We start from the raw sequence: 23,359 nt of genomic DNA on the forward strand, positions 1-23,359 counted from the left end.
GGAATACTCTTCCAGTCTGTTATAAGGGAAAACACCCTCCAGGGATTCAAGACAAAGTTAGACAAGTTCCTGCTGAACCAGAACGTATGCAAGTAAGGCTAGTCTCAGTTAGGACACTGATCGTTGACCTAAGGGCCGCCGCAGGAGCGGACTGCTGGGCACGATGGACCACTGGTCTGACCCAGCAGCGGCAATTCTTATGTTCTTAGGATTTTAGCAAAGACATGAGTGCTCTATATCTGTATCTCTCATATTTGCTGAGATGCTCCTTTTGGTGGTAGGAGTTGCTTGGGTTCTACATTAACCCCCTCCCCTCCCCTTGTTACAAAACCATAGCGCAGTTTGTAGCGCCAGCCACGGTGGTAACAGCTCCAACCTTCACAGGAATTCTTATAAGAATTGGAGCAGTTACCGCCGCGGCTGGTGCTAAATACCACGCTACAGTTTTGAAAAAAGGAGGGGGGGGTAAATTACTTGGTGTGGGTTTTTTTTCCTAACAATTATGTGTCAATATATTATACCATTAGCAATTTTTGGTTGGGAGCAGCATAATGTTCACTTGTTAAGATAAATTTGCTTTGTGACTTATTATTTTGGGCAATCGATAAATACAGTGGTGCGTTTGAGCCACAAGAAGCAACAACACATTAGGGGGGTTTCTTAATCTATTTCAAGTAACCCAATATCTTTTCTCTGAAACTAGTTATTTTTATTATCTTGAAATCAATAGATTTTCATTTCTTCCGATGGATTTTCCAGATCAGGTGCTCTGTATAAATGAGAACATTAGCAGAAATAAAGCTATTTTTCATTTAACAAGCTGCTGCACAGAGAACAAATTGATACTGGTAATCCAGACCTGCTCATTTGCAATAAATGGAAGAGGCAATTTGACATGGTCATGTGACTCCAAACCCCCAAGCCCATTTTTCAATTTTGTACAAATTGATTTTGCTTTCAACTTTATCAAGCACATAAAGGCTGAGGCTTAATAAGAGCTCAGCACTTGGGCGCAGGAGTGGGCCGGAAGATGCCACAGGCACTGGACATTTGCAGAGAATGGTCCTGAGTATTTTGGACGACTAGAATACATCGATAAACAATTGTTAGTATGTCAGAAATATAGATGTGGTCACCTATGGGGTGAATGATTTGGTCTGCATGCTTCTGGCAACTAGATTGCATGCATACTTCCAAAGAGGAGAGGGAAATAGTAAATCTAATTTTAATATGTAGTACTAATATGAATTATATAAACAGAAATGAGGATCAGAGTTAATGGCAAAGGCAAATGTCAAATCTAACTATTCTAGCAGGGGCCATCAGAATTGTATGTTTCACTTTTCACTCCCCAAGGTGCTTGATCTGCAGGATTTTAGGGAGGTAAAAATAAAGCTGTGGAACTTTTTTCTTCCCCTGCAGGGCTGCATGATTTCCCCTTACCATGGCAATTATGATGGATTTTTTTGGTATTTGACCCAATGATGTTGCGGACTCCTATACTAGACCATCATGTAGTCAATCTACATTGAAATCATGTTTTTCATATCAAACACTTTTAATTAACATATTTTCACAGTATCATCTATGTATGCATTTCTGAAAAAAAACCCCAAAAACAGAGAACAAATTTCATTGAGTTGATGAAGAAATGATCACAACATGCAGACAGACGCAGAGAGGAGGATCCCTATAGCCCCAGGCCAGTCCTTGAGATATGTCTACCCAGTAACGTTTTCAGTATATCCACAATCAATATGCATGAGAGAAATGGTCATACAACAGAGTAATGCATGCAGATTTAGCTCATGCATATTCATTGTGGGTATCCTGAAAACTTTACTGGCTAGGCATGTCCCAAGGACTGAGTTGACAACCACTGGTCCAGAGTTTCGATCATGTAGAGCAGATTTCAGACCTGCTCCTTAAAAGCCCCAGTGCAGTTTGATCTTCAAAATAATCATATGGAAAGTAAATTGTTTACAGATTGAAATGTATGGAAATGGAGCTCATAACTATTCATTGTGGATATATTCTCACAAATCATATACAAAAAAGGGAATTAATATATCCTAGTACCCACTCCCATCAAAATTCAAAACAAATGGTACAAAATGATGAAAATGTGCTTTAAATTGGTAAGAATCTTTTTGAGATTATACTATCTATATTTTCTCCAGGATTGTATTCTTCCCCCTGACAAAGCGACTGGTGAAACAGAGGAAGACAACATGTTTTAACTGCTATAATTGGATATCGATTTGCTGGATTTGGAGTATTTTGAACGTTTTTTTGGACTTGTACTGTTTCACATTTATTTGGATTTATAACTTTTTTTCAATTTTTATGGATTTTTGCATTATTGGAGCTACAAAATGACTGGTAATGCTGTTTAATGGCTAACCATGATCAATGTTCAAGTATAACATCCTCCTGCCCGATACAATGAAGAGTCGTCTACAAAGAGAGATAGTGGACAGTGAGAGAGAGGGAGACGTTGCACATGGCGCCTGTGCAGGAACGGGAAGGGGAAAAAGAGGGAGAATGAGTCAAGATAGGAGTGGGAATGCTATATAATGGGAGGGAGGGCAGGGGGAGACTGGGGGGAAGTTGTGTGTGGGGTTTTGTACAACAAAAAAAATTTGAGCTTGTTTGTGTATTTGTTTGATTTTCTTGTTGAGCTCAATAAAATATATTTAAACATAAACATATAATGGGAGGGAAGAGGGAAATGCTGGCCCATGGTAGGACGAACTAATGGACAGCAACCGCTTGAAGAAGAATGTGCAGAAGACAGGAAAGCAGAAAAAAGAGAAACTGGAATCACCTTGATGGAAAAACAAATCTCCAGACAACAAAGGTAAAAAAAGGAATTTACTGACTGAAATATGTTAGCTTTCGGAAATGTATATAACAGATGTCTTTGTATTATATTCAAGTCACATCAAGGTCTGTGAGGGGGAAGCTCAAAGTGCCTAACTTGGCTCACAACTTGCAAACCAAATATAATGTAATATGTCAAAGAACATGTCACATTATATGATGTTATAGGGCGCTCAGTGGAAACCCTCAGTGATAGGAGCTCAGCTCCGACACTTCACTTCTGGGTCAAGGCCATAAGCCTCCACCCGCACACCATCATCGAGCGCCCTGTGTGTGCAGAAATCAAACCAATCAACAATCAAAGTGAGTAAATGAAACTCAATACAAACAACCTGAGCGACCCCCACACAAACCCTGCCAGCCAAACCCCCTCAAAAAACTCACACAAAATCACAAACAGAGTCAAAAACCATACCAAAAAGTGAAAAACATATCCAAAAGAAACAATACTTATCCAAAACTGTCACACAAACGGAAAAACCGCGCCAGGAGGGAAGGTTCAACCGCGCGGTTGAACCTTTCCTCCTGGCGCGGTTTTTCCGTTTGTGTGACAGTTTTGGATAAGTATTGTTTCTTTTGGATATGTTTTTCACTTTTTGGTATGGTTTTTGACTCTGTTTGTGATTTTGTGTGAGTTTTCTGAGGGGGTTTGGCTGGCAGGGTTTGTGTGGGGGTCGCTCAGGTTGTTTGTATTGAGTTTCATTTACTCACTTTGATTGTTGATTGGTTTGATTTCTGCACACACAGGGCGCTCGATGATGGTGTGCGGGTGGAGGCTTATGGCCTTGACCCAGAAGTGAAGTGTCGGAGCTGAGCTCCTATCACTGAGGGTTCACACTGAGAGCGCCCTATAACATCATATAATGTGACATGTTCTTTGACATATTACATTATATTTGGCTTGCAAGTTGTGAGCCAAGTTAGGCACTTTGAGCTTCCCCCTCACAGACCTTGATGTGACTTGGTTGCCTTCCTTGTTTTTTCTAGTTTAGGATTTGTTTGGCAAATCAGGAGTGTGTTGTTGTTGTTTGTATTATATTCAACAGAAAAGGAAATGCATTTCTGCTTTTATTTCTCCAGTGTTGAGGTACTAGCTGTGGCTGGTGGGGATCCCCAAGCACCGCCAGCTGAGGACCTGAACCAGAACTCCCCTCCACCAAGTGTAGCATTTGCTAGCAGCATCCTTGAGCCACTGAGGCCCACATCTGTAACTGAGGGACGCTGCTGCTGCTGCTTGCCAAGCTTGGCAAAAAGGACCACCGGCCACCTTCAGAGGAAGTCCACTCCTCAGCTGACATAGTTTGAAGTTCCTCATCAGCTGGAGTATTTTATATTTACATTAGAGGTTCTGGCAGAGACCCATTTACAAAGTATGTATTCTTCCCAATTATTTCTAAATTAATAAGGTATCTTTGCTTATTTGTAAATGGGTCTCCACCAGAGCCTTTAATTCAGTATTATACCTTATTTGCCGGCGTATAAGACGACTGGGCGTATAAGACGACCCCCCAACTTTTACAGTTAAAATATAGAGTTTGTTATATACTCGCCATATAAGACTACCCCTTCTTCCGCACACCTTCTGCACAACAAATAAAACTTAAAAGAACATCAGAATTTATTTCAACAATTTTAATTAATTCACTAAAGCTGAATAGAACAACAAACCCATGGGAGCTGCCATGCTATTTGTTTTCTAAACTGTTAACCAAACTGAAACTGTCAATGATAGAAGGAAGATAACACATAGAGGGAGAGAGCAAGTGCCGGGCAAGTCCCTAGCAAGTTTGCTGGCATGACAGTTTCCCTTTAAAAGCCTTCAAAAGCCTCCTGTTCGCCCCCGCAACTTCCTTAAGGGCTAGACTCCACACACGGCCGCATGTGCGAGAGACGTAGTAAAGAGAAAAGGGGTGGGGCCAGAGCGCTGCTGCTTCCCGCTGCGCAGGATGAAGGAGATGGCACCCTTGTCACACTGATGTCCCGCCATGGCCCCGCTGATGTCCCGGCAGGTTTACTAGTACCGTAAGCACCGTAAGGAGGTAAGGAAGGAGATGTTAGGGCATGTAAAGTAAGGGCATGTAAACAGTAGAGAGTTGCGCGGGGACAGAAATCCCACCCGTCCCCACCCGTCCCCGTGAGGAATCCCACCCGTCCCCACCCGTCCCCATGAGGATTCCCTCCGTCCCCACCCGTCCCCGCGAGGAATCCCCTCCGTCCCCACCCGTCCCCGCGAGGAATCCCCTCCGTCCCCGCCCGTCCCTATAAACTTCAGAAATAGTTATTTCATTTAATTATGCTACTGAATTAAAGGCTCTGGTAGAAACCCATTTACAAATAAGCAAAAAGACTTTATTAATTTGAAAATATTAATTGGGAAGAATACATACTTTGCAAATGGGTTTCTACCAGAGCCTCTAATGTTTATAAATTTTTATCAACACAACTAATATACTACTTTATCCTGAAGCAAAATAAAAAAAAAGAAATATAATTCTTTTCCTACCTTTGTTGCCTGGTTTCTGCTTTCCTCATGTTCTCATTCAATTCCTTCCATCCACTGTCTCTCTTCCTTCTGCATCTTCCATTTGCTCTGTTACTGTGCCTCTCCCTTTCTTCCCCCTTCCAAATTGGTCTGGCACCCATCTTCTTCTCTCCGCTCCCCCCATAGTCTGGCATCTGTCTTCTTCCCTGCCAGCGTCTTCTCCCTACTCTCTCTTCCCCATTTCCTTTCAGCGTCCTTCTCCCCCCATCTTCCCCATGTCCTGTCAGCGTCCTTCTCCCCCCTCTGTCTTCCACATGTGCTTTCAGTGTCCTTCTCCCCCCTCTGCTTCCCCATGTCCTTTCAGCATCCTTCTCCCTCTCTGTCTTCCCCATGGCCTTTCAGCGTCCTTCTCCACCCCCTCCCGTCTTCCCCATGGCCTTTCAGCGTCCTTCTCCCCACTCCTTCTCTACCGCCCCGGGTGCAGCACAGCCGGCCAGGTCCCCTTACTTTTGTGGCACTTCCCCAACCGACTGACAACAGCCCCGGTCCGACAAACCTCCCTGCCCTTAACTGCAAATCGAAATTACCTTATTACAGCTGCTGTAAGAAGATAATTTAGATTCGCGGCTACAGGGCAGGGAGGATTGTCGGACCAGGGCTGTTGTCGGTCGGTCGGGGAAGTGCCACAAAAGTAAGGGGACCTGGCCGGCTGTGCTGCAACCGGGGCGGGGTGTGGCGGGGCGGACCGCCCCCTCCCTTGGTAGCCACTCGAACCGCGAGACTACTCTCCTCCTTACCTGCACTGCCTGCAGCACATAGCCAAACGGAAGTCTTCCCGACGTCAGCGCTGACGTCGGAAGGAGGGAGGGCTTTGTTTAAGCCCTCCCTCCCCTCCGACGTCAGCGCTGACGTCGGGAAGACTTCCGTTCGGCTCTGTGCTGCAAGCAGAGAAGGTAGGGAGAAGAGCCGCGCGACTGAGTACATCCAGCCCCGCAGGAACCCCGCGACCCTTGGAGGCGTCCCCATGGGATCCCCGCGACCCTAGGGGGCGTCCCCACGGGATCCCCGCGACCCTAGGGGGCGTCCCCACGGGATCCCCGTGACCCAAAGGGGGAACCCGCGGGTCCCGCGGGATTCCCGTCGTCCCCGTTCCCGTGCAGCTCTCTAGTAAACAGTACCCGGCGTATAAGACGACCCCCGACTTTGGGGAGGATTTTAAGGTACTGAAAAGTCGTCTTATACACCGGCAAATACGGTAATTAAATGAAATAACTACTTCTGAAGTTTATGGGGACTGAAGAGATTATTTGCGGGGAGAGGGGGGGGACAGATTTGATTCCAGTGGGGACGCTTTTGATTTCTGTTCCCGTTCAACTCTCTATCATACAGGCTGGTACTGTATGTACTGTTTCATTAACATCTTTGGAAGGGAGGGGTCAATGACCATTGAGGTATAAGGGGGGGGGGGCTTGCCTTCATGCTTCCAGTATTCATCTGGTCAGTTTGCCCATCTTTTTGGTACTTATTGAAAAAGGTCTAGCCTCAAACATCCAAATTTTGCCCTGGATATTTTCTGCAGTGTTCCCTTTATTGCAAAAAAATGTCCAAATCATAAGTCCACCCTAATCACGCCCAAAACATGCCCCAACGCACCCCCTTGAGATTTAGATGCAGTTCCGACAAACAGCATAGAAAACAGTCTAAAAAAATGTGTTGCATAAAAGGCAATTTGAACATTTTAGGAAACAAAACGTTTAAATGCGACTGTCATTTTTTGGATGTTTTGTTCTTTTAAAAATGAGCCCCATGGTGTTTATTTTCTATATTTTGATGTTTCTAAATCATGCAAAGCAAATTGTCTTAGGCTGATTCTGAACAGAAAACACCTGAAAGAACAATTACTTACCCAAATGCCATTACAGTTTGAATCCTGCTGAATATCCCAATTAGAGGGGCTATAAAGAAACAGTGCAGATAACATTATGCAAATGCAAAGAAATAGTTATAATTTCAAAGAAATAATTGCTTTCTTTTTGAAGCAGAATAATGTTAGATTTTCTGCTCCGATTCACTGTGGAGGCATTTCAGCACTAAAACTGCTGAGACAAGGGTACCAGCCAAGAATAAGTTAATTAAGGCTAATGACATGCTTAGAAGATTTAATCTGGTGGAGTGCTTTATAGATTATTTAAAACAGAACCAATTTTGGGATGTTTGAGTTACTCAGTTGTTCTCTGACCTAGATGTTAAAAGGGATCCTCCTATAGCAGAGAACAGTCATTATATAAAGGCATATCCATATTTGGCTGGACTGACTTCCCAATGGTTTGAGTTTATTGAAGAGAGAGAATAGCTGCAGAATGAAAATATAGCCTGTAGATGAGCCACTTATTTTTACTCTTCTATCATCTCTAAAGTAAGGCCTTTCTTTTTAAAGATGCATTTGGAGTACAACAGTCCTTCTAAGCACTGCAATGGAAATTTGTTCCTTGCCATTTTTTAATCATTTTAACCTATTTTATAAAGTACCAGACTATTTTTTTTTCCCCTTCCTTTTCTTTTTCATTATACAAATGTATTTCTGCCCTTTTCCATTTTGTATCGGTATGTTAATGTTTGTCTGTGCGTTTGATTGTCTGTAATAATAATTGTAATTTGTTTTTAACTTATGCCCTCTTTATTCTTTGTTTTTATATTATGTAAAACTACTTTGAATTTTGATAAGGCGGTATATCAAATTTTTAAATAAACCTGAAACCTGAAAACCTGAATTAAGAACATAACATAAAAATTGTCATATCGAAGGTCCATCAAGCCCAGTATCCTGTTTCCAACAGTGGCCAACCCAGGTTCCAAGTACCTAGTTAGATCCCAAGTAGTAAACAGATTTTATGCTGTTTATCCTGGGGCAGAAAAGATTTCACTTACAATGCCAATATCTGCGGATGTTTCTAAACCTGGCTCGCCCTGTTTGGTTTCAGCCACCCAGTAGCTATAGGCTGCCAGTAGCAGTTCGTACATGCTGACAGCGGCTGACCCAGAAGCCTTCCCTCTGATGCGTTTGCATTTTGTGCCAGAGGGAAGACTTCTGGGTCAACTGCTGGCAGCATGTAGGAACCACTGCAGGTGACCTGAAGAAATGGTACACTGGCTAGGGGAGTGGGAATGGAGAGGGAGAGAGAGAGAGAATCTGCTGCACGGGCTGGGGGGAGGGCAGGGGGGAAGGGAAAGATAGAAAATATGCTGCATGGACTGGGGGTTAGAAAGGGAGGGAGAGAGAGAATTTGCTGCATGGGCTGGGGTGGGAAGGGAGGGAGACAGAATCTGTTGCATGGGCTGGGGTGGAAAAGGAGGGAGAGAGTCTGCTGCATAGGCTGGGGGGGAAGGGAGGGTGGGAGAGAGGGAGAGATATATCTGCCTACTTTGGGCTCAGGCCTACCCACTTTGGGCTCAGGCCTGCCCAAAATTGGCTGTCTGGCTACGCCACTATCCTACATACTTGGACTCAGGCATGTCAGTGCTCAGGTGTCTCCTACATTTAGTGCCCATTGAGAGTGGTAATGGTTTAAATTGGTGGTTTTCAACCGATTCCTCCTGGACCATCTGGACAGTTGGGTTTTCAGGGCATTCACAATGAATATGTGCGAGAAAGATTTGCATACCAAGAAGGCAATGCGTGTAAATCTATCTCATGAATATTCATTGTGGATATCCTGAAAACCTGACTAGCCAAGTGGTCTGTGAGGACTCAGTTGAAAACCACTGGTTTGAAGGATTTCTCAACACTCTCTTGATCCTCAGCTCTCCAGGAGATGCCCTCTATGGAAACCCAAAAGTATTCTAGCACTCCTTTCCCTGGACTGAAAATTTTTCCATCCTTCCAGCATGGGTGCACAAGATTGCCCCATTTCTCTGGGTTAGGTTACTGGATTCAGTTAAGTTAAGGCATTGCTTATGCACATATGCCATGGCATAAAGAAATTTAAAGGAGGCGTGTTGTGGGTATGGTTTGGGTGATCCTTCAAAGTACATATGCATTCTGTGTCCTTTAGAACAGCAATACATGTATAACTCTGAAAAATTTCCTCACTGGAATTTACACCAGCTTAGAGCAGGACCAGCACAAAGTCATAGGATGCCCTGTTGGAAACAGGATACTGGGCTTGATGGACCTTCTGTCTGTCCCAGTATGGCAGTTCTTATAAAACCTCCCATACTCTTAGTGCAGGTGGCATTCAAGTTGGTGACTTGTTTGCTTTTCACATTGTTATGTATTACAAATGGTTACGTTTTGTTTATCTGTTATATGTTTAATGGTATGAGCAGAACAGACATGTTTCTTGGGGAATGTCCCCGTACAACAAACAGCTGTCTGTAAACTTTGAAGATAAGTGTGGGCTGTTATTAGATGCATGTTCAATACTAGTAAAGCACACAGCATGAGCTAATATTATTTTCATGAGAATAAATATGATAGAAAAGGATTAAAAGTTTAAAAAAGAAAAAAAGTGGAAATAGAAAAGAAAGTGTTGAAAGGTTTTTCAGGATCGATGATAGAAATGTGGAACCTTGAAAGTCTTAGTTAAGGTCCATCCTGATTAATCAAGTAGGTTTCTGAGATCCTTTTCCTCTCTGTACATTGACATGCTTTTAATCCCTTACTAATCCTCAAGGTCACTGAGATCATCTCAGCAACATCTTCTGACTATTCCCTCAATCCGACAGCTTTTCTACGCCATTACATGCAAATCCATTTACTCGGTAGTTGCGCCAACACCATGGAACGCTCTTCCCGTTACAGTAAGGCAAGAAATTAGTTTAAATAACTTTAGAATAAATCTTTAAAACTTTTCTCTTTAAAGATGTTTATGAGATTTACGATTGATAATGAAAAAAAAAAAAGTAAAGATGCTTGCTCCAGTCAACTCCCTTCCCTGATGGTTTTTTCCTGTACCTTTCCTTTTTATTTTTAATATTGTATCCTTACCCTTTCTCCCTTCGTTTCATTTTTTGTGTCAATAATTACTTTTACTTTTGTTTGTCTATTCCCCTGATTTTTAATTCATTATTTTAACGCAGTAAAGATGTAAACCGCTTTGGAAAGTAAAAGCAGTATATCAAGACATAATAAACTTGAAACTTATTGCATAATTAGTGGGATTAGTGGGATTTTGCTGTTTGTTGCGAAGGTTTCATATTTTCCCACTTACCATCTTTTTTGAATGGTAGTGTTACATTCAATTTTTGAGAATATCCCAGTACCCCTCCCTATTCTTTTTCCTCTCCAGGACTGGCCATCTGCTTTGGTACAATCTGAGGAATTGGAGGACAGCCAAGAAGAATGTGAAGCAGATCATAAGAATGCTAATGAAGCTCCCTACAAGAATTCTTGCGAGAAGGAACCGACTACCCAAAGGTTCAAGAATAAAGTGTCTTGTCTACTAGAAAGAAGATTACCGAGGTAAGAATCTCATCTTTCCTTATCTTTTTGGCATTAAAAACTACCTCCAACTGAAAAAAAGTTTGACTTTTAGGGGAAAGCACCTTAATCAATTCCTTGCAGATGTGCAGATATTTTTAAATGTAATTTCTTCCATACTGCTTGCAAGCCTCAAAGCTATCAAAGCAGTATACGTTCAGGTTCAGTGGGTATTTTTCTGTTCCTGAAGGACTCACAGTCTGAGGCAATGGAGGGTTAAGTGACTTCCCAAGATTGTGAGGTGTGGGATTTGAATTGGACTTCCCTGGCTTTCAGACCTGCTATTCTAATATGAGAGTACAATTTTGAGCACTTAAGTGCACATTTGCACCTAGTGCTATTCTGTAATGGTGCACATAAGGCACTGTGCATAAATGCAAGGGGGTGTACAAATAGGTGGGAGGTGGGTAGCACTCCCACTTACATGTATAAGGTAAGAGAATATTGTAGGTTACGTGTGATCTTGCCACATTTACACAACTACAGTTATGCCAGGCTGTAAGGGAGTAGATGGTATAGTGAAGAGCATTCTCATTGTTGGTGCAGTTTAGCTACCTTACAGAAGGTGGTGCAAGTTTGCCGAGACTGAGGCTGTCAGAGGGGTAGGGCTCAGACTAGGTGGGAGTTAAATGTCCTGAGGCTGAATAGATTGAGGAGGCCCTGAAGTAAGAGGTCTCCTGCAGAGGTCCTGACGGCACGGACTTCGAGGCAAAATTGCGTTATTTGCCGACGATGCTAAACTGTGCAACGTTGTGGGCAGGGCAACAGAACCTAACTGCGCAACCGCGCAAAACACTATGGAACAAGACCTACTTTTGCTAGAACAATGGTCCAGTACTTGGCAACTAAACTTTAATGCCCAAAAATGTAAGGTGACGCATCTTGGCAGCGGGAATCCTTGCACTACATACACCCTAAATGGAGAAAACTTAACAAAAACTGAAGTAGAAAGGGACTTGGGAGAAGACATGAAGGCTGCAAATCAGGTGGAGAAAGCCTCAGCAAAGGCTAGACAAATGCTTGGCTGCATCAGAAGCAGCTTTATCAGCCGAAAGCCTGAAGTTATAATGCCATTATACAGATTCATGGTGAGACCGCACCTGGAGTACTGCGTCCAGTTTTGGAGGCCACATTACCAAAAGGATGTGAAGAGAATTGAGTCAGTTCAGAGAATGGCCACAAGGATGGTCTCAGGACTTAAAGATCTTTCATATGAAGATCGTCTGAGCAGTCTGCACTTATACTCGCTCGAGGAGCGCAGAGAAAGGGGGGACATGATAGAAACTTTCAAGTACATAACGGGCCGCAGAGAGGAGGAGGAGGAAATCTTTACTCTTACGGGTCCCACGGTGACAAGAGGACATCCGCTAAAACTCAGGGGAGGAAGATTTCATGGGGACACCAGGAGATACTTCTTTACCGAGAGGATGATTAATAGATGGAATGGTCTTCCACGTCAGGTAGTCGAGGCTAGAAGCACGCTAGACTTTAAGAGACAATGGGACAAACATGTGGGGTCGCAACAGAGTTATGATAGAGGATAGTTTCTCTAGGGTGGAAGGGATCATGATTGGGCAGACTTGTTGGGCCGTCGGCCCTTTTCTGCCGTCATATTCTATGTTTCTATGTTAATGACGTGGGGACAAATTTTCCCCATGCCCACAGGAACTCAATTTCCCTCTCCCATCACAGCGGAGTTTTGCTGCTGTCCCTGTCCCATTCCTGTAAGCTCTGTCTTAACTGCACAAGCCTTGAACATTTTATGGTTTAAAAGTGTTTGAAGCTTGTGCAGATGAGGATAGAGTTTGCAGGAATGGGGAAGGAACAGGAGAAGAACTTGCCCAGATGGGATAGAAAAATGAGTTCCTGCGGGGACGAGGAAAAATTTGTCCCCATGTCATTCTCTAGCAAAGATCCTATAGCTTAGGCTATAGTACCTGGTGGCATCCCAGAGAAGATGAGTGGCGTTAACCCAGATCTTGTATGCTGAGTGCAAAGTCTGAAGCTTATGCTTTCTGAAAACAGGTCTCTTCACTCCAATCTAAAATTACACTTGGGATTATATAGTATGGATATGTTTAATTCAATTTAGAGGTGGTATTCCCAGGGCACGTATAGGTTGTGGGAGATAAATAGCATGCATAAATTTAATTTTCAAAAGCACACACATCAGAGACAAATTCAAAGGAACTCATGTTGCTAGTGTTAAGTGCTGGCTTTTAAGAGCTTTCTTTTATTAAAAAAAAATCCAATCATAGACAAAGCATCTTACTTGTCCAAATAAGTCATCATATGGCCCAAAATTATGTAGTTTAAACTTGGGTGTGACTGAAGGTGGGGCTAAAAGTTATATAGACCAGTGTTCTTCAGCTGCCGGTCCACGCTGCGATCGATGCAGCGTTATCTTCGGGCCGGCTCCCTCTTCCTTACTGCAGCAGTATACAAAGCCGCGGGCAGCGGCTCCTACGTGCATCCTGCGCCTGAACCGGAAGTCTTCCCCCCACCAACCCATCTCTCCCTCCCCCCCTGCTGACCCATCTCTCCCTCCCATCCGAACCACAAGACAGAAATAAATGTACCTTATAACAAACTGGCAGCATCGACAGCAATCTAGACAGGCTGCTTCGTGGCCTGGGCCGTTCCTCTGCTGCATCACTGATGATGTCATCAGTGATAAGGCAGAGGAACGGCCCAGGCCGCAAAGCAGCCTGTCTAGATTTCTGCCGACGCTGCCAGTTTGTTATAAGGTACATTTATTTCTGTCTCGCAGTTCGGATTGGGAGAGATGGGTCGGGGGGGGGGAGTGCTGCTGCTGCCGCCAACGACTAGGGCTTATTTTCAGGGAAACACGGTAACTGTATCTAGATACATAAATTATCCACAGAAAGTTACGCTGGAATTTTCAATGTTGAGACCTGAATGTACAGGTCTGCTAAAAATCTCATAAATTTACACCACTTACTAGACCTCTGAAGTTTTGAACATCACTCTACCCCACACCCCCACTATTTTAACCCTCTTATGCCTGCAATAGAAAAGCAGGCACAATGTACTTTTTGATAGCTAATTTTCAAAGCTTCAAAGTACAGTGTGTGAGTGTTTCATTTCACAAGCTACTAAAAATTGCCCCGGTAAAGTCATTTTAAACAGCTTTTTGAAAAGTGGCCACCATGTATGCACGTGAAAATGTATGCTTTGAAACAATAAGTACACTTTTAGCTGAGTATTGAGCACACATTCCCAGGGGGTCAGGGTTAGTTTAAATGTTGTTTATTGAACACATAGATCCGAATAAAAACAATCTAATATTAACATTAGAACATAACAAAATTCACAAAGATCGTGAACCATAAAGTGGTTATGATTTTTATTCTACCCCACCCCCTTCAGAACTGAATATAATTAAAATCTCCTTCTCTCTGGGGGTTTGGGGTTAAAATGAGGGAGCATGCAGATTAGAGGCTGACTGAATTTTGGTATTAATTTCACTTATAGGGCCAATACTGGCCCAAAATCCATTTCCTGCCCTGTTCTGGTTTCAACTGCAAGGTTACTTTAAATTTTCAGCCATGTGGGTTTAGCAGAGAGATATAGACTGCAATCCCCAGCAGTCCTCAATGGTTCACATTCACATAACCATACTTGAGTTTTTGACTTTGGTCAAAACTGGATGAGTTTTGGTTTCAGCCGAAAGCTTACAGGCAGTTTTGGTTGGCCTTTAATGTAGATTTGGATTTTCAAAACTACCAGTATTGTTTTGCCCCGAAAAAATATTGTTATGAAGAGCAGGCACAGGAAGTAATTCTGTACTGGGACAATAATCAAAGCATAACTAGGTACATAATTTAATTTTGCTTTATTAACATAAACCCTTTAAATAAAGACTACCAGTGGTGTTTATATCAACGCAGTTTAATTATTCATATGTACACACTTAGGAGTATGGGTATTATATATACAGTATAAAAATGCAAATAATTTTTGAAGTATAATCTTTATGATTATATTGTTATGGGCTATAATTTTTGACAAGCTGTTTTCCTTACCCTCTATCATACAAATAATAACAAAATAAATATTGTACAGTATACAGTATAATTACCTTCTTCCAGGATATACAGTATCATTTAAGTCATTGCAGTCTTTTCCCCTCCAGTCATATCCTCTGAAATACTGAAAGCCAAGACAAGCACAGGTCAAGGCCTAGCTATTTTATCAGCTATAAACACACAGAAGCTTAGCATTGCTAAGTGTATTTCCACCTTCTCTAAGCAGTCTCTGTACGTGCTCCAATGGCAAAGAAAATCCAAGTTTCTCAGATAATTTTCTCTTTCTGATTCCCTAAAGGTTAATGGCAGAACAGTCTATCTTGGCAATCTACATCTGGTTGATTCTTCAAAAAGGAGTTCACCACCACCATCATATGTAAAACAGTCTATAAAGCATCCTTTTCTTCTGGAGCACAGGCCCATTCCCCATAGGATAAAACTGGTCCTCGCTTCTTCTCCCCCACCCACTTTACAGGACAAATGTAATGAAACATTAAGGGCCAGACTTTCTTTGGGTTTACCTAATTTTAAATCCTGTTTTAAGGGATAATCTTAAGCAGGACTTTTTTTAAGGGATACTCAGTGCTGGCTCCTTTTCCGTTGCTTCATAAAAATAACCCATGGTCTCCAAGTATTAATTAAAGAGCTCAGGTTCTGCACACTCACCCCCAAATTCTAGACAGTATATGATGCCTAAAGCATACTGCTTTTCCCAGTCTGCACTTAGCTGATGTATGTGCATGCGTTAAATATTAGGTTTAACTGGAGCTGATAATTGGCAAATAATACCTGTTAATTGACATTAACTGGAATTAATTGAACGTTAGGTGCATGGGGGATCGCGTGATGGCAGCGCTCTGACTGGACGTCTCCTGCTCGAGCTCCGCTCCTTTCCCTGCTTTTCCCCCTAAAATCGTGCTTATCAGCATCATTTATCTCCTCAATCAGGTATCATACGTACCCGGACTGCCTTGGCTACTGATTGAAGGGGCTCTCGCAGCTAACATCAGCGCTTTGTGGCAGTTATGTCCATTAAGACCACGAGGCCTGGCAAAGACAAACTGGCAAAGCCTTCTAGCATGGTGGCTTCCAAGGTAGCTTGACGGCCGTGGATCGCTCTCGCCTACGGGAGTTTAGGCAACGGTTTGATGCGATTCTGACAGTCCAGGCCAAACGGGATATTTATTTTCGCTGCTATAGACTTCATAGATGGGGGGGGGGGAGAAACGGGTAGCTTATAGGCTTGTCTTGTCCATCCATATCGTAAGCACCAGGTGATTATGTCCATCACTGATTCGCATGGTCATATCCATACGACCGAAGCCCATATTCACCAGCAATTCGGGACTTATTATAAAGACTTGTATGCCCATAAGCCTAATGTAGAGAAGGATAGGGATATGTTTTTCCAGGACATCTTACTCCAGACAGATTCCCCCATTACCCGCAAGGAGGTGAAAACTGGTATTAAAGGACTTAAGCTTACCAAATCCCCGGGACCTGATGGCTATGGGTCTGAATATTACAAGATCCTTTCGGACATCATCTCGCCTTCCCTGAGTGTGGCTTACATACATCCTACACTATTTAGAACAAGCCCCTTTGCATCTACCCCGGGCTCTCGATATTGTGAAGGCCTTTGGGATAATATCAGGCCTCCGCGTTAACTGTGCCAAATAAATCTGAACTGCTCCCCTTGGCCTCTGAGCAGCACGAGCGCTAGCATGATGACTTACCTATCCCCCCTGTGCGAAAACCGATGCATTACTTGGGGGTCTATCTGAGTGTTCAACTTATGTATCAATATAATGCCCTTCACCATCTTGAGGCTATTCGGCATCTCTGCGTCAAATGGAAGGCTCTCTTTGGGGCTGGGTGGCTCTGTTTAAGATGGTCCTTTTGCCAAAATTCTTATATTCTCTGCAAACTATCCCCCTCTGGATCACCCTTAAAGATGAGCGGGCATTTCATTCTATTCTCCTTTCCTATATATGAAGTAACAAAACAGCCCGAATCAGTTCTGCCACTTTAAAGTTGGACAAGCAGTTGGGTGGCTTGAACCTCCCGGACATTCGCTTGTATAATGTCGCTTCGCTGCTGCGGTTTGTACATGAGGGGATTACTGGTAGTTATAAATTTTCGCCCAGTGGGTGCGCTCCACACTCTTTTTTAACCTTATTGTATGTGTTACCACAGGCTGTGTCCGGGGCTGGTCCTCGGTTCCAATTTTTTAAACCTTTTCGTCTAGCCTGCCGGTGGTGGCGGAAACGGCAACGACGTTCACCTCAGACATCCCCTTTCCTCCCTTTGGTGAGGAATGTGGCCTTTCCTCCGGGGATGGGTCTCTCAAGGTTCCAGTTGTGGGAATCCCGGGGCTGTGTCAGTCTGCGGCACCTTGCCGAGGGTGGCATGGAGGTTTTCCCCACTTTCTCTCAATTACAGGCCAGATGGGAGCTTCCAGCTACGCAATTTTGAGCATATTTACAAATACAATATTATTATTTATCCCTGGTACACAAATGGGGGGGGGGGACAGTGGTCCCTTGGCAGCTTAGATGCACAATTGGTGCTGGTTCCCTCCCAGATGAACAAGTTGGCCACATGGTACAGAATTCTTAAGCTTGTCCCCAAGCCCTTCTATTTAGAACGAGTGGTTGGTCAGTGGTCCCAGGACCTGGCAGTCGACTTCACCAGAGCTCAATTTCTGGAGCTCTTTGCTAATCTCTCTCTCTTAGTGGGTTCCACAGACCTTAGAGAAACACAATTTAAAATCCTGCATTGCGTTTACATCTCTAGAACCCGGGTCTATGGGAAGATGCCACTTGCTCACACTGCCAGAAGGCGGAGGGTACCCTGGTCCACATGTTTTTGAAATGCCCTCATGTGGCTCTTTGGCTTTAGGTCCTTCCCTTTCTAGATGACTTGGTGGGGCTCCGGGTGCCACGGGATTACGGCCTGCTGCTGCTGGGTGATCAGAGGGAATTGCTAAATGGAGGCTTTACTCTCCCACTCTGGAAGTTTTTGTACATGGCACTCCTTTGGTGAAAAAGTTGATGAAGAAAGTGGCTACTTTTGAAACACATACCGAGTGGACCACATTCTCTCTTGATAAACGCCTTTATGTTTCTTTGTGGAAGGCGTTCCAGAGGGTGGCTGAAGGGGCTGCCCCCCACGGACCGACCGTGATCTTGATTGGCTGGTCTCGGGGGCATCATACCTTCTATCTACTCTCAAGCCGGGGTGTTTGGTGTGCGTATGGCTGGTGTACGTGGGGGGATGTGTGGGGATTACATGGTGTGTCTAGTATGGTACGCCTGACTGGTTGCTGCCTGTAAGACTGGATACGAGTGTATGTGTGTGTGTGTGTGTGGGGGGGGGTCTGTTCTTTCTATTACAAAATTGTTATTGCAGCCTTGGTTAGTTAACCACAGGGGGTGTCTGCCACATTGTTAGTTGTTCCATAGAGTCTGCTACCAGAATTGTTATTATTCTCTTGCTTTCTGCTGGCGGGCATGGCCTTGCTGATTCATCTTGATTGTTCACTGTTCCCTTTCCTGGACTGATTGCACTGAACTTGTATAACCTTTTATTACGACTTTTTGGTTTTTTTATAAATCTTTATTGATTTTTAAAACTTTGACAATGCAATACAATTATCACATAAACATAAATATATCATTATTACTACTTTTGTTTCTTGTGACTTTGGCTGCATTATCAATACAAATTATTATTATTATTATTTTTTTTTTTTTTTTTAAAAAGAAAGTTAGGTGCACATCTTGGAAGGAACATAGCACGTACTTAAAATGGGCGTGATTGGGTCTGGATCATGGGCATGTTATTGAGTTAGGCATATGTTTCTGACAGGCGCCATTGTGTGCACAACTTAGGTGCGGGCATTTAGGCCAAGGAAACCCTGGCATACTCGTAAATAGGGTGCATCTAAATATTGGGCAGTCTCGTGATGCAGAGCGGCGCTTAGCGTAATTCTATACAGTGTGCATAACATGTAAAGAATTGCACATGACGCCAATTTTTTTAAGGCGACATGGATTCTGTGGCTGGTTGCAGAAGGCCTGGCTCCTGGGGGGGGTGTCCCTCAGTGATCACTCCACTCCTGAAGAATGGCTTCATATTTCGGTACTGTTTTTTTGCTAGGAAAAATACACTGATCTTAAGCTATAAAGTCACAGAAATGTGGGAATAACACCACAAATATCCAGATGAACACACACAAATTTATTATAAAAATAAATCGTAATTGTAGATGACAGAAAATGGGTTAGGCAAGTTAATTCTCAAATGTAGGTCAGTGATGTGGAGTAGGACCCGACATGGTCCATGTTTCAGCAGTATAAGATGTCTACATTAGGCGCCGCTAGGCACTCTAATCAAGGAACGCCTAGCGATGGCTAACATTGGAAACTGCGCACAACTTTTTTAAAAAATTGGAATGGTAATTGACTGTGTCAGTTTTCAGTCAATCAAAAAAAAAAAAATAAATCGTGTTCGTCCAGATATTGTGGTATTATTCCCACATTTTTGTGACTGACTTTTTGCCATGGGTTATTTGTTGTTTCTACAATTTTAAGCTATACAGTGCGTCAACCATAGCAATCCTGCACACGCAGCACAGACTAAGAATTTCAGACTATGGACGGAGTTTCCACAAGTAAACAATGCATGGTTAAAAATTAGGGTGGCAACAACACAGCGGAGGAGACGAAAGACCACACCCCAAAATGGCGTCCAAACAGATCCAATTTATTCTGCGACTCAACATGAATTGGGTTTTCACTACTTGGCCCGTATCAGGAGTCTAGTTTAAAAGGCAGATTAAACAACATAATTTATGTTGAAGAAAACAGAATCTGTAAAAACCCCAAAACAAAACACCCAAACGTCACAGTGTAGATTTATGATGACATGTATTGTAATGTCATAAGTCTACACTGTGACGTTTGGGTGTTTTCTTACAGATTCTATTTTCTTCAACATAAGGGATTTTGTCTTCTGTTGTGCTTCTTAGAATTAGGGCTGCACATTTAACAAGTTAATAGCGTGATTAAAACTTTAGAATTTCAATGTGTGCTGATAATTTTAATGTAGTTAATAGCTCCGGGTCTACAACACTTCTGTCTCTTTTCTGTGCTCCCCAGCCATTCAGCATTCCTTTCCTCCCCCTCAGCACCATCCTGTACTGCCCCATCTGATTTCCTTTCTTCTCCCCCTTATTCGCTCATTTGGTTGTTGAGCCTACTTCTCCTCCCAGTCTGCACAATGGCAATGGCAGCAATAACAAACAGAAGGCAGAGGTGGGGGTCACTGGTCTGTGTGTGCGGTCCCAGAAACAGGAAGTTACATCAGAGCTTGCTGTAATTTTCTGTTTCTGGGACCCACAGACTGGGTTGAGCATCCAAGCTCTAATGCTTACCAAAAACCATTACAATGTTTTTACAGCAAATGTGTCCCATAGATTCCACAAAATAAAATGGATTTACTTACTGATAAGACACTGAAGTTATCTTGATCAAAGTCTTTGAAAGGCACCTCAGACTCTATTGTACTAGGGAATCACACAAAATGAAACATTGAACAACAGTTCAATAACCAGTACATAACTTTTCAGCACAGTCGTTTCATTTCCTGTGCAAATGTCCCACAACACAGGAAATATTACTAATTTTACATGACTGAGGTTGTATTTGAACTAACAAAAACGAGGAATAGCCTGTCATCGTTTTCAAACTGTGTTTCCTAATGCAATATTTAACAGTTAGTTAAACCAGCCTAACATCCAGTCCAACAATGACAGAAGAAACTCAATCTCTTAGTTTGCAACTGTTTAATACAAGCAAGGCAAGTAATGGGTGTTAGGTCAAAAGCGCGCCGGGACAAAGGCGCACGCAGACAATTGAGCGCAGCATGGAGGCGCGCGCCGCAGAAAATTACTGTTTTTACGGCTCCGACGGGGGGAGGCGTGGGGGGGAACCCCCCCACTTTACTTAATAGAGATCGCGCCGCGTTGTGGGGGCGTTGTGGGGGGGGGATTGTAACCCCCCACATTTTACTGAAAACTTCATTTTTTCCCTGTTTTTAGGGAAAAAGTTAAGTTTACAGTAAAATGTGGAGGGTTACAACCCCCTAAACCCCCCCACAACACTGGCGCGATCTCTATTAAGTAAACTGGGGGGGCTCCCCCCAAAAAAAAAAACCCGTCGGAGCCGCTAAAAACTGTAATTTTCTTCAGTGCGTGCCTTCGTCTTGCGCTCAGTTGTCGGCGCGCGCCTTTGTCTTTCGCGGGGTTGTCTATGAACCCAAGTAATGAACCACTTAACTGCATACAATATTGAAATAAGAGCATAGCAGATAAGAACATAAGAATTGCCATACTGGGACAGACCAAATCTCTATCAAGCCCAGCATCCTGTTTCCAACAGTGGCCAACCCAGGTCCCAAGTACCTAGCTAGATTCTGAGTAGTAAAATAGATTTTACGCTGCTTATCCTAGGAATAAGCAGCGGATTTCCCAAGCCATCTCTTTTAGGAAATTATCCAAACCTTTTTTAAACCCCACTAAGCTAACTGATTTCACCACATTCTCCAGCAACGAATTCCAGAGTTTAATTACTTGCTGTGTGATGAAATATTATCTCTGGTTTGTTTTAAATCAACTACTTAGGGCTAGATTCACAAAGGTCACAGATAGGATCCGATCCGATCCATGTCCGGGGGGCTGATATGCAAATGAGGGCGATCAGAATCACGCCCCCATCCAACTGTCGGGATCGCTCTCTAGCGATCCCGACGCATGCGCAGACCATCTGTAGATGGTCTGCGAATGCTTAAGAGCAGCGACCTTTTTTTAAAGATTTTTTTTTTTACTTTTTCCTTCACTAGCCTGTGGTTTTAACCCACTTTAAACCCGCAGGTTAAAACCACGGGCTCATAGTGCAGGGAAGGGCAGGAGAGTCATGGCAAGAGCAGGGCGGCCAGTCGGGGCGGCAGGAGAGATTCGTGACAGGCAGGAGAAAGCAGGAGATCGGGGCTGAGAGCAGAGCAGAGAGCAGGGCGGCAGAAGGACCTCAGCGACTGGTCCTCAGCAGTCACTTATTTTTGGATCAGCCAGCCCAGTCGGTGTTACTTTCTTATTTTAGTGAATCGCTTCCTGCCTGCATTTGAATGCCGTTCCCTCTCATTTGCATGTGCGGATCGGAGGATGATCAGGACAGAGGTTAGTAAATCGGGTCAGAGGGAAATCAGGTCATAAAGGGGTCGCTAAGTGGTCGGAAGTTGATCGTTGGGCTTAGTGAATCTAGCCCTTAGTAGCTTCATCACATGCCCCCTAGTCCTAGTATTTTTGGAAAGAGTGAATTGTTTGTTTGTTTTTCTTCTGATAACCACACAACCTCTAGGGAGGTAAATGCAGGTTTATTCAAAAATGATGAGTGATTAGATTGTTGAATGTACAGTAGACATAGTGAAAAGATAATATATTTTTCTGGGAGTGGGGCTGTGAGGAGAAGAGGAGGCTCATGTTACCTTGCCCGAAGAACCGAGCCACAATGGAAATTACTCTGTTGAGGGAGGGTTGCAGAGGAAAACCTACAGGGCTCGAAGTTCTGGAATTGACCAAGTTCAAAAGTTACACCTGGCTTAGTTATGAGCAAAGAGAAAAGAGGTCACATACAACATTTAACCTATAAGTGTTAAGGTTACAGGACCAAGAAGAAATATCTTCCATTAACTATTCAGTACAATACAAACTGAATGTAAACATGCACACATGACAGTAGGGTAGACGAAGACAGTTCCACTATTTGTAGATATTTGCTGCAAATAGTCCAAGCATGGAATGATCCATTTATGTCCAGATGTTAGACCATCAAGCCAAGTACCCCTAAGCCTAACACATACCAATCGTGTACCCCACCCAAACTCCGCCTCAGACTCCACCCCCATAATAATAATACTAATTGTAATGCAATTTCTTCCAACCTCCCTCTCCAAAGCCGCACTGAAGCCTGCCTGCCCCCAAGCCAACTCACCGCAGATTCCTCCTCCCCCTGGTCTGCCGCCACCCTCACCACCCACCCGCTCCATTTAATTACCCACTGCTGCTGCAGCAACTCCGAGAAGGCCCAAATGCGTGCAGCTATCTAGCCTGTATGAATATATGTGCACACATACTGTAGGTGCTTATTGACTAGTATTCTAAACATTTTTGTGTGTTTAACTGGCACGTATCTGTTAGCGTCTACTTTACAGAATTACCCCATGAGTGAGAAAAGTGTGAAAGGACTGATCAATTGCACTGCTGTGCTTGCCGTCTAGTTAAGAGCATGATACTGTGGAAAGGTCTGCATTGGAAGAATTCCTTGTTTCTATTTATTAATATTTGATATTCTGCTTATCCTCAGTAGGTCAAAGTAGTTTACAAAGAGCAGATTACAGGCTATAAAC

The 23,359-nt window shown here is 43.3% G+C and overlaps 1 protein-coding gene across 4 annotated transcripts in view; it reads right to left on the reverse strand.

Annotated features, from left to right (window-relative positions):
- Nucleotides 1-23,359, reverse strand: part of AOAH (acyloxyacyl hydrolase) — a 189,913-nt gene that overhangs the window by 63,319 nt on the left and 103,235 nt on the right. For all 4 annotated transcript variants that reach the window (XM_033930216.1, XM_033930217.1, XM_033930214.1 and 1 more), the window contains exons 7-9: nucleotides 20,402-20,462; nucleotides 14,947-15,017; nucleotides 7,272-7,320 (exon numbers count right to left, since the gene is read on the reverse strand). In XM_033930216.1, the coding sequence (XP_033786107.1) occupies nucleotides 7,272-7,320; nucleotides 14,947-15,017; nucleotides 20,402-20,462 (181 nt within the window). The remainder of the gene's footprint in view (nucleotides 1-7,271; nucleotides 7,321-14,946; nucleotides 15,018-20,401; nucleotides 20,463-23,359) is intronic.

This window comes from Geotrypetes seraphini, chromosome 2 (assembly GCF_902459505.1).
Source record: "Geotrypetes seraphini chromosome 2, aGeoSer1.1, whole genome shotgun sequence".
NCBI classification, from domain to species: Eukaryota; Metazoa; Chordata; class Amphibia; order Gymnophiona; family Dermophiidae; genus Geotrypetes; species Geotrypetes seraphini.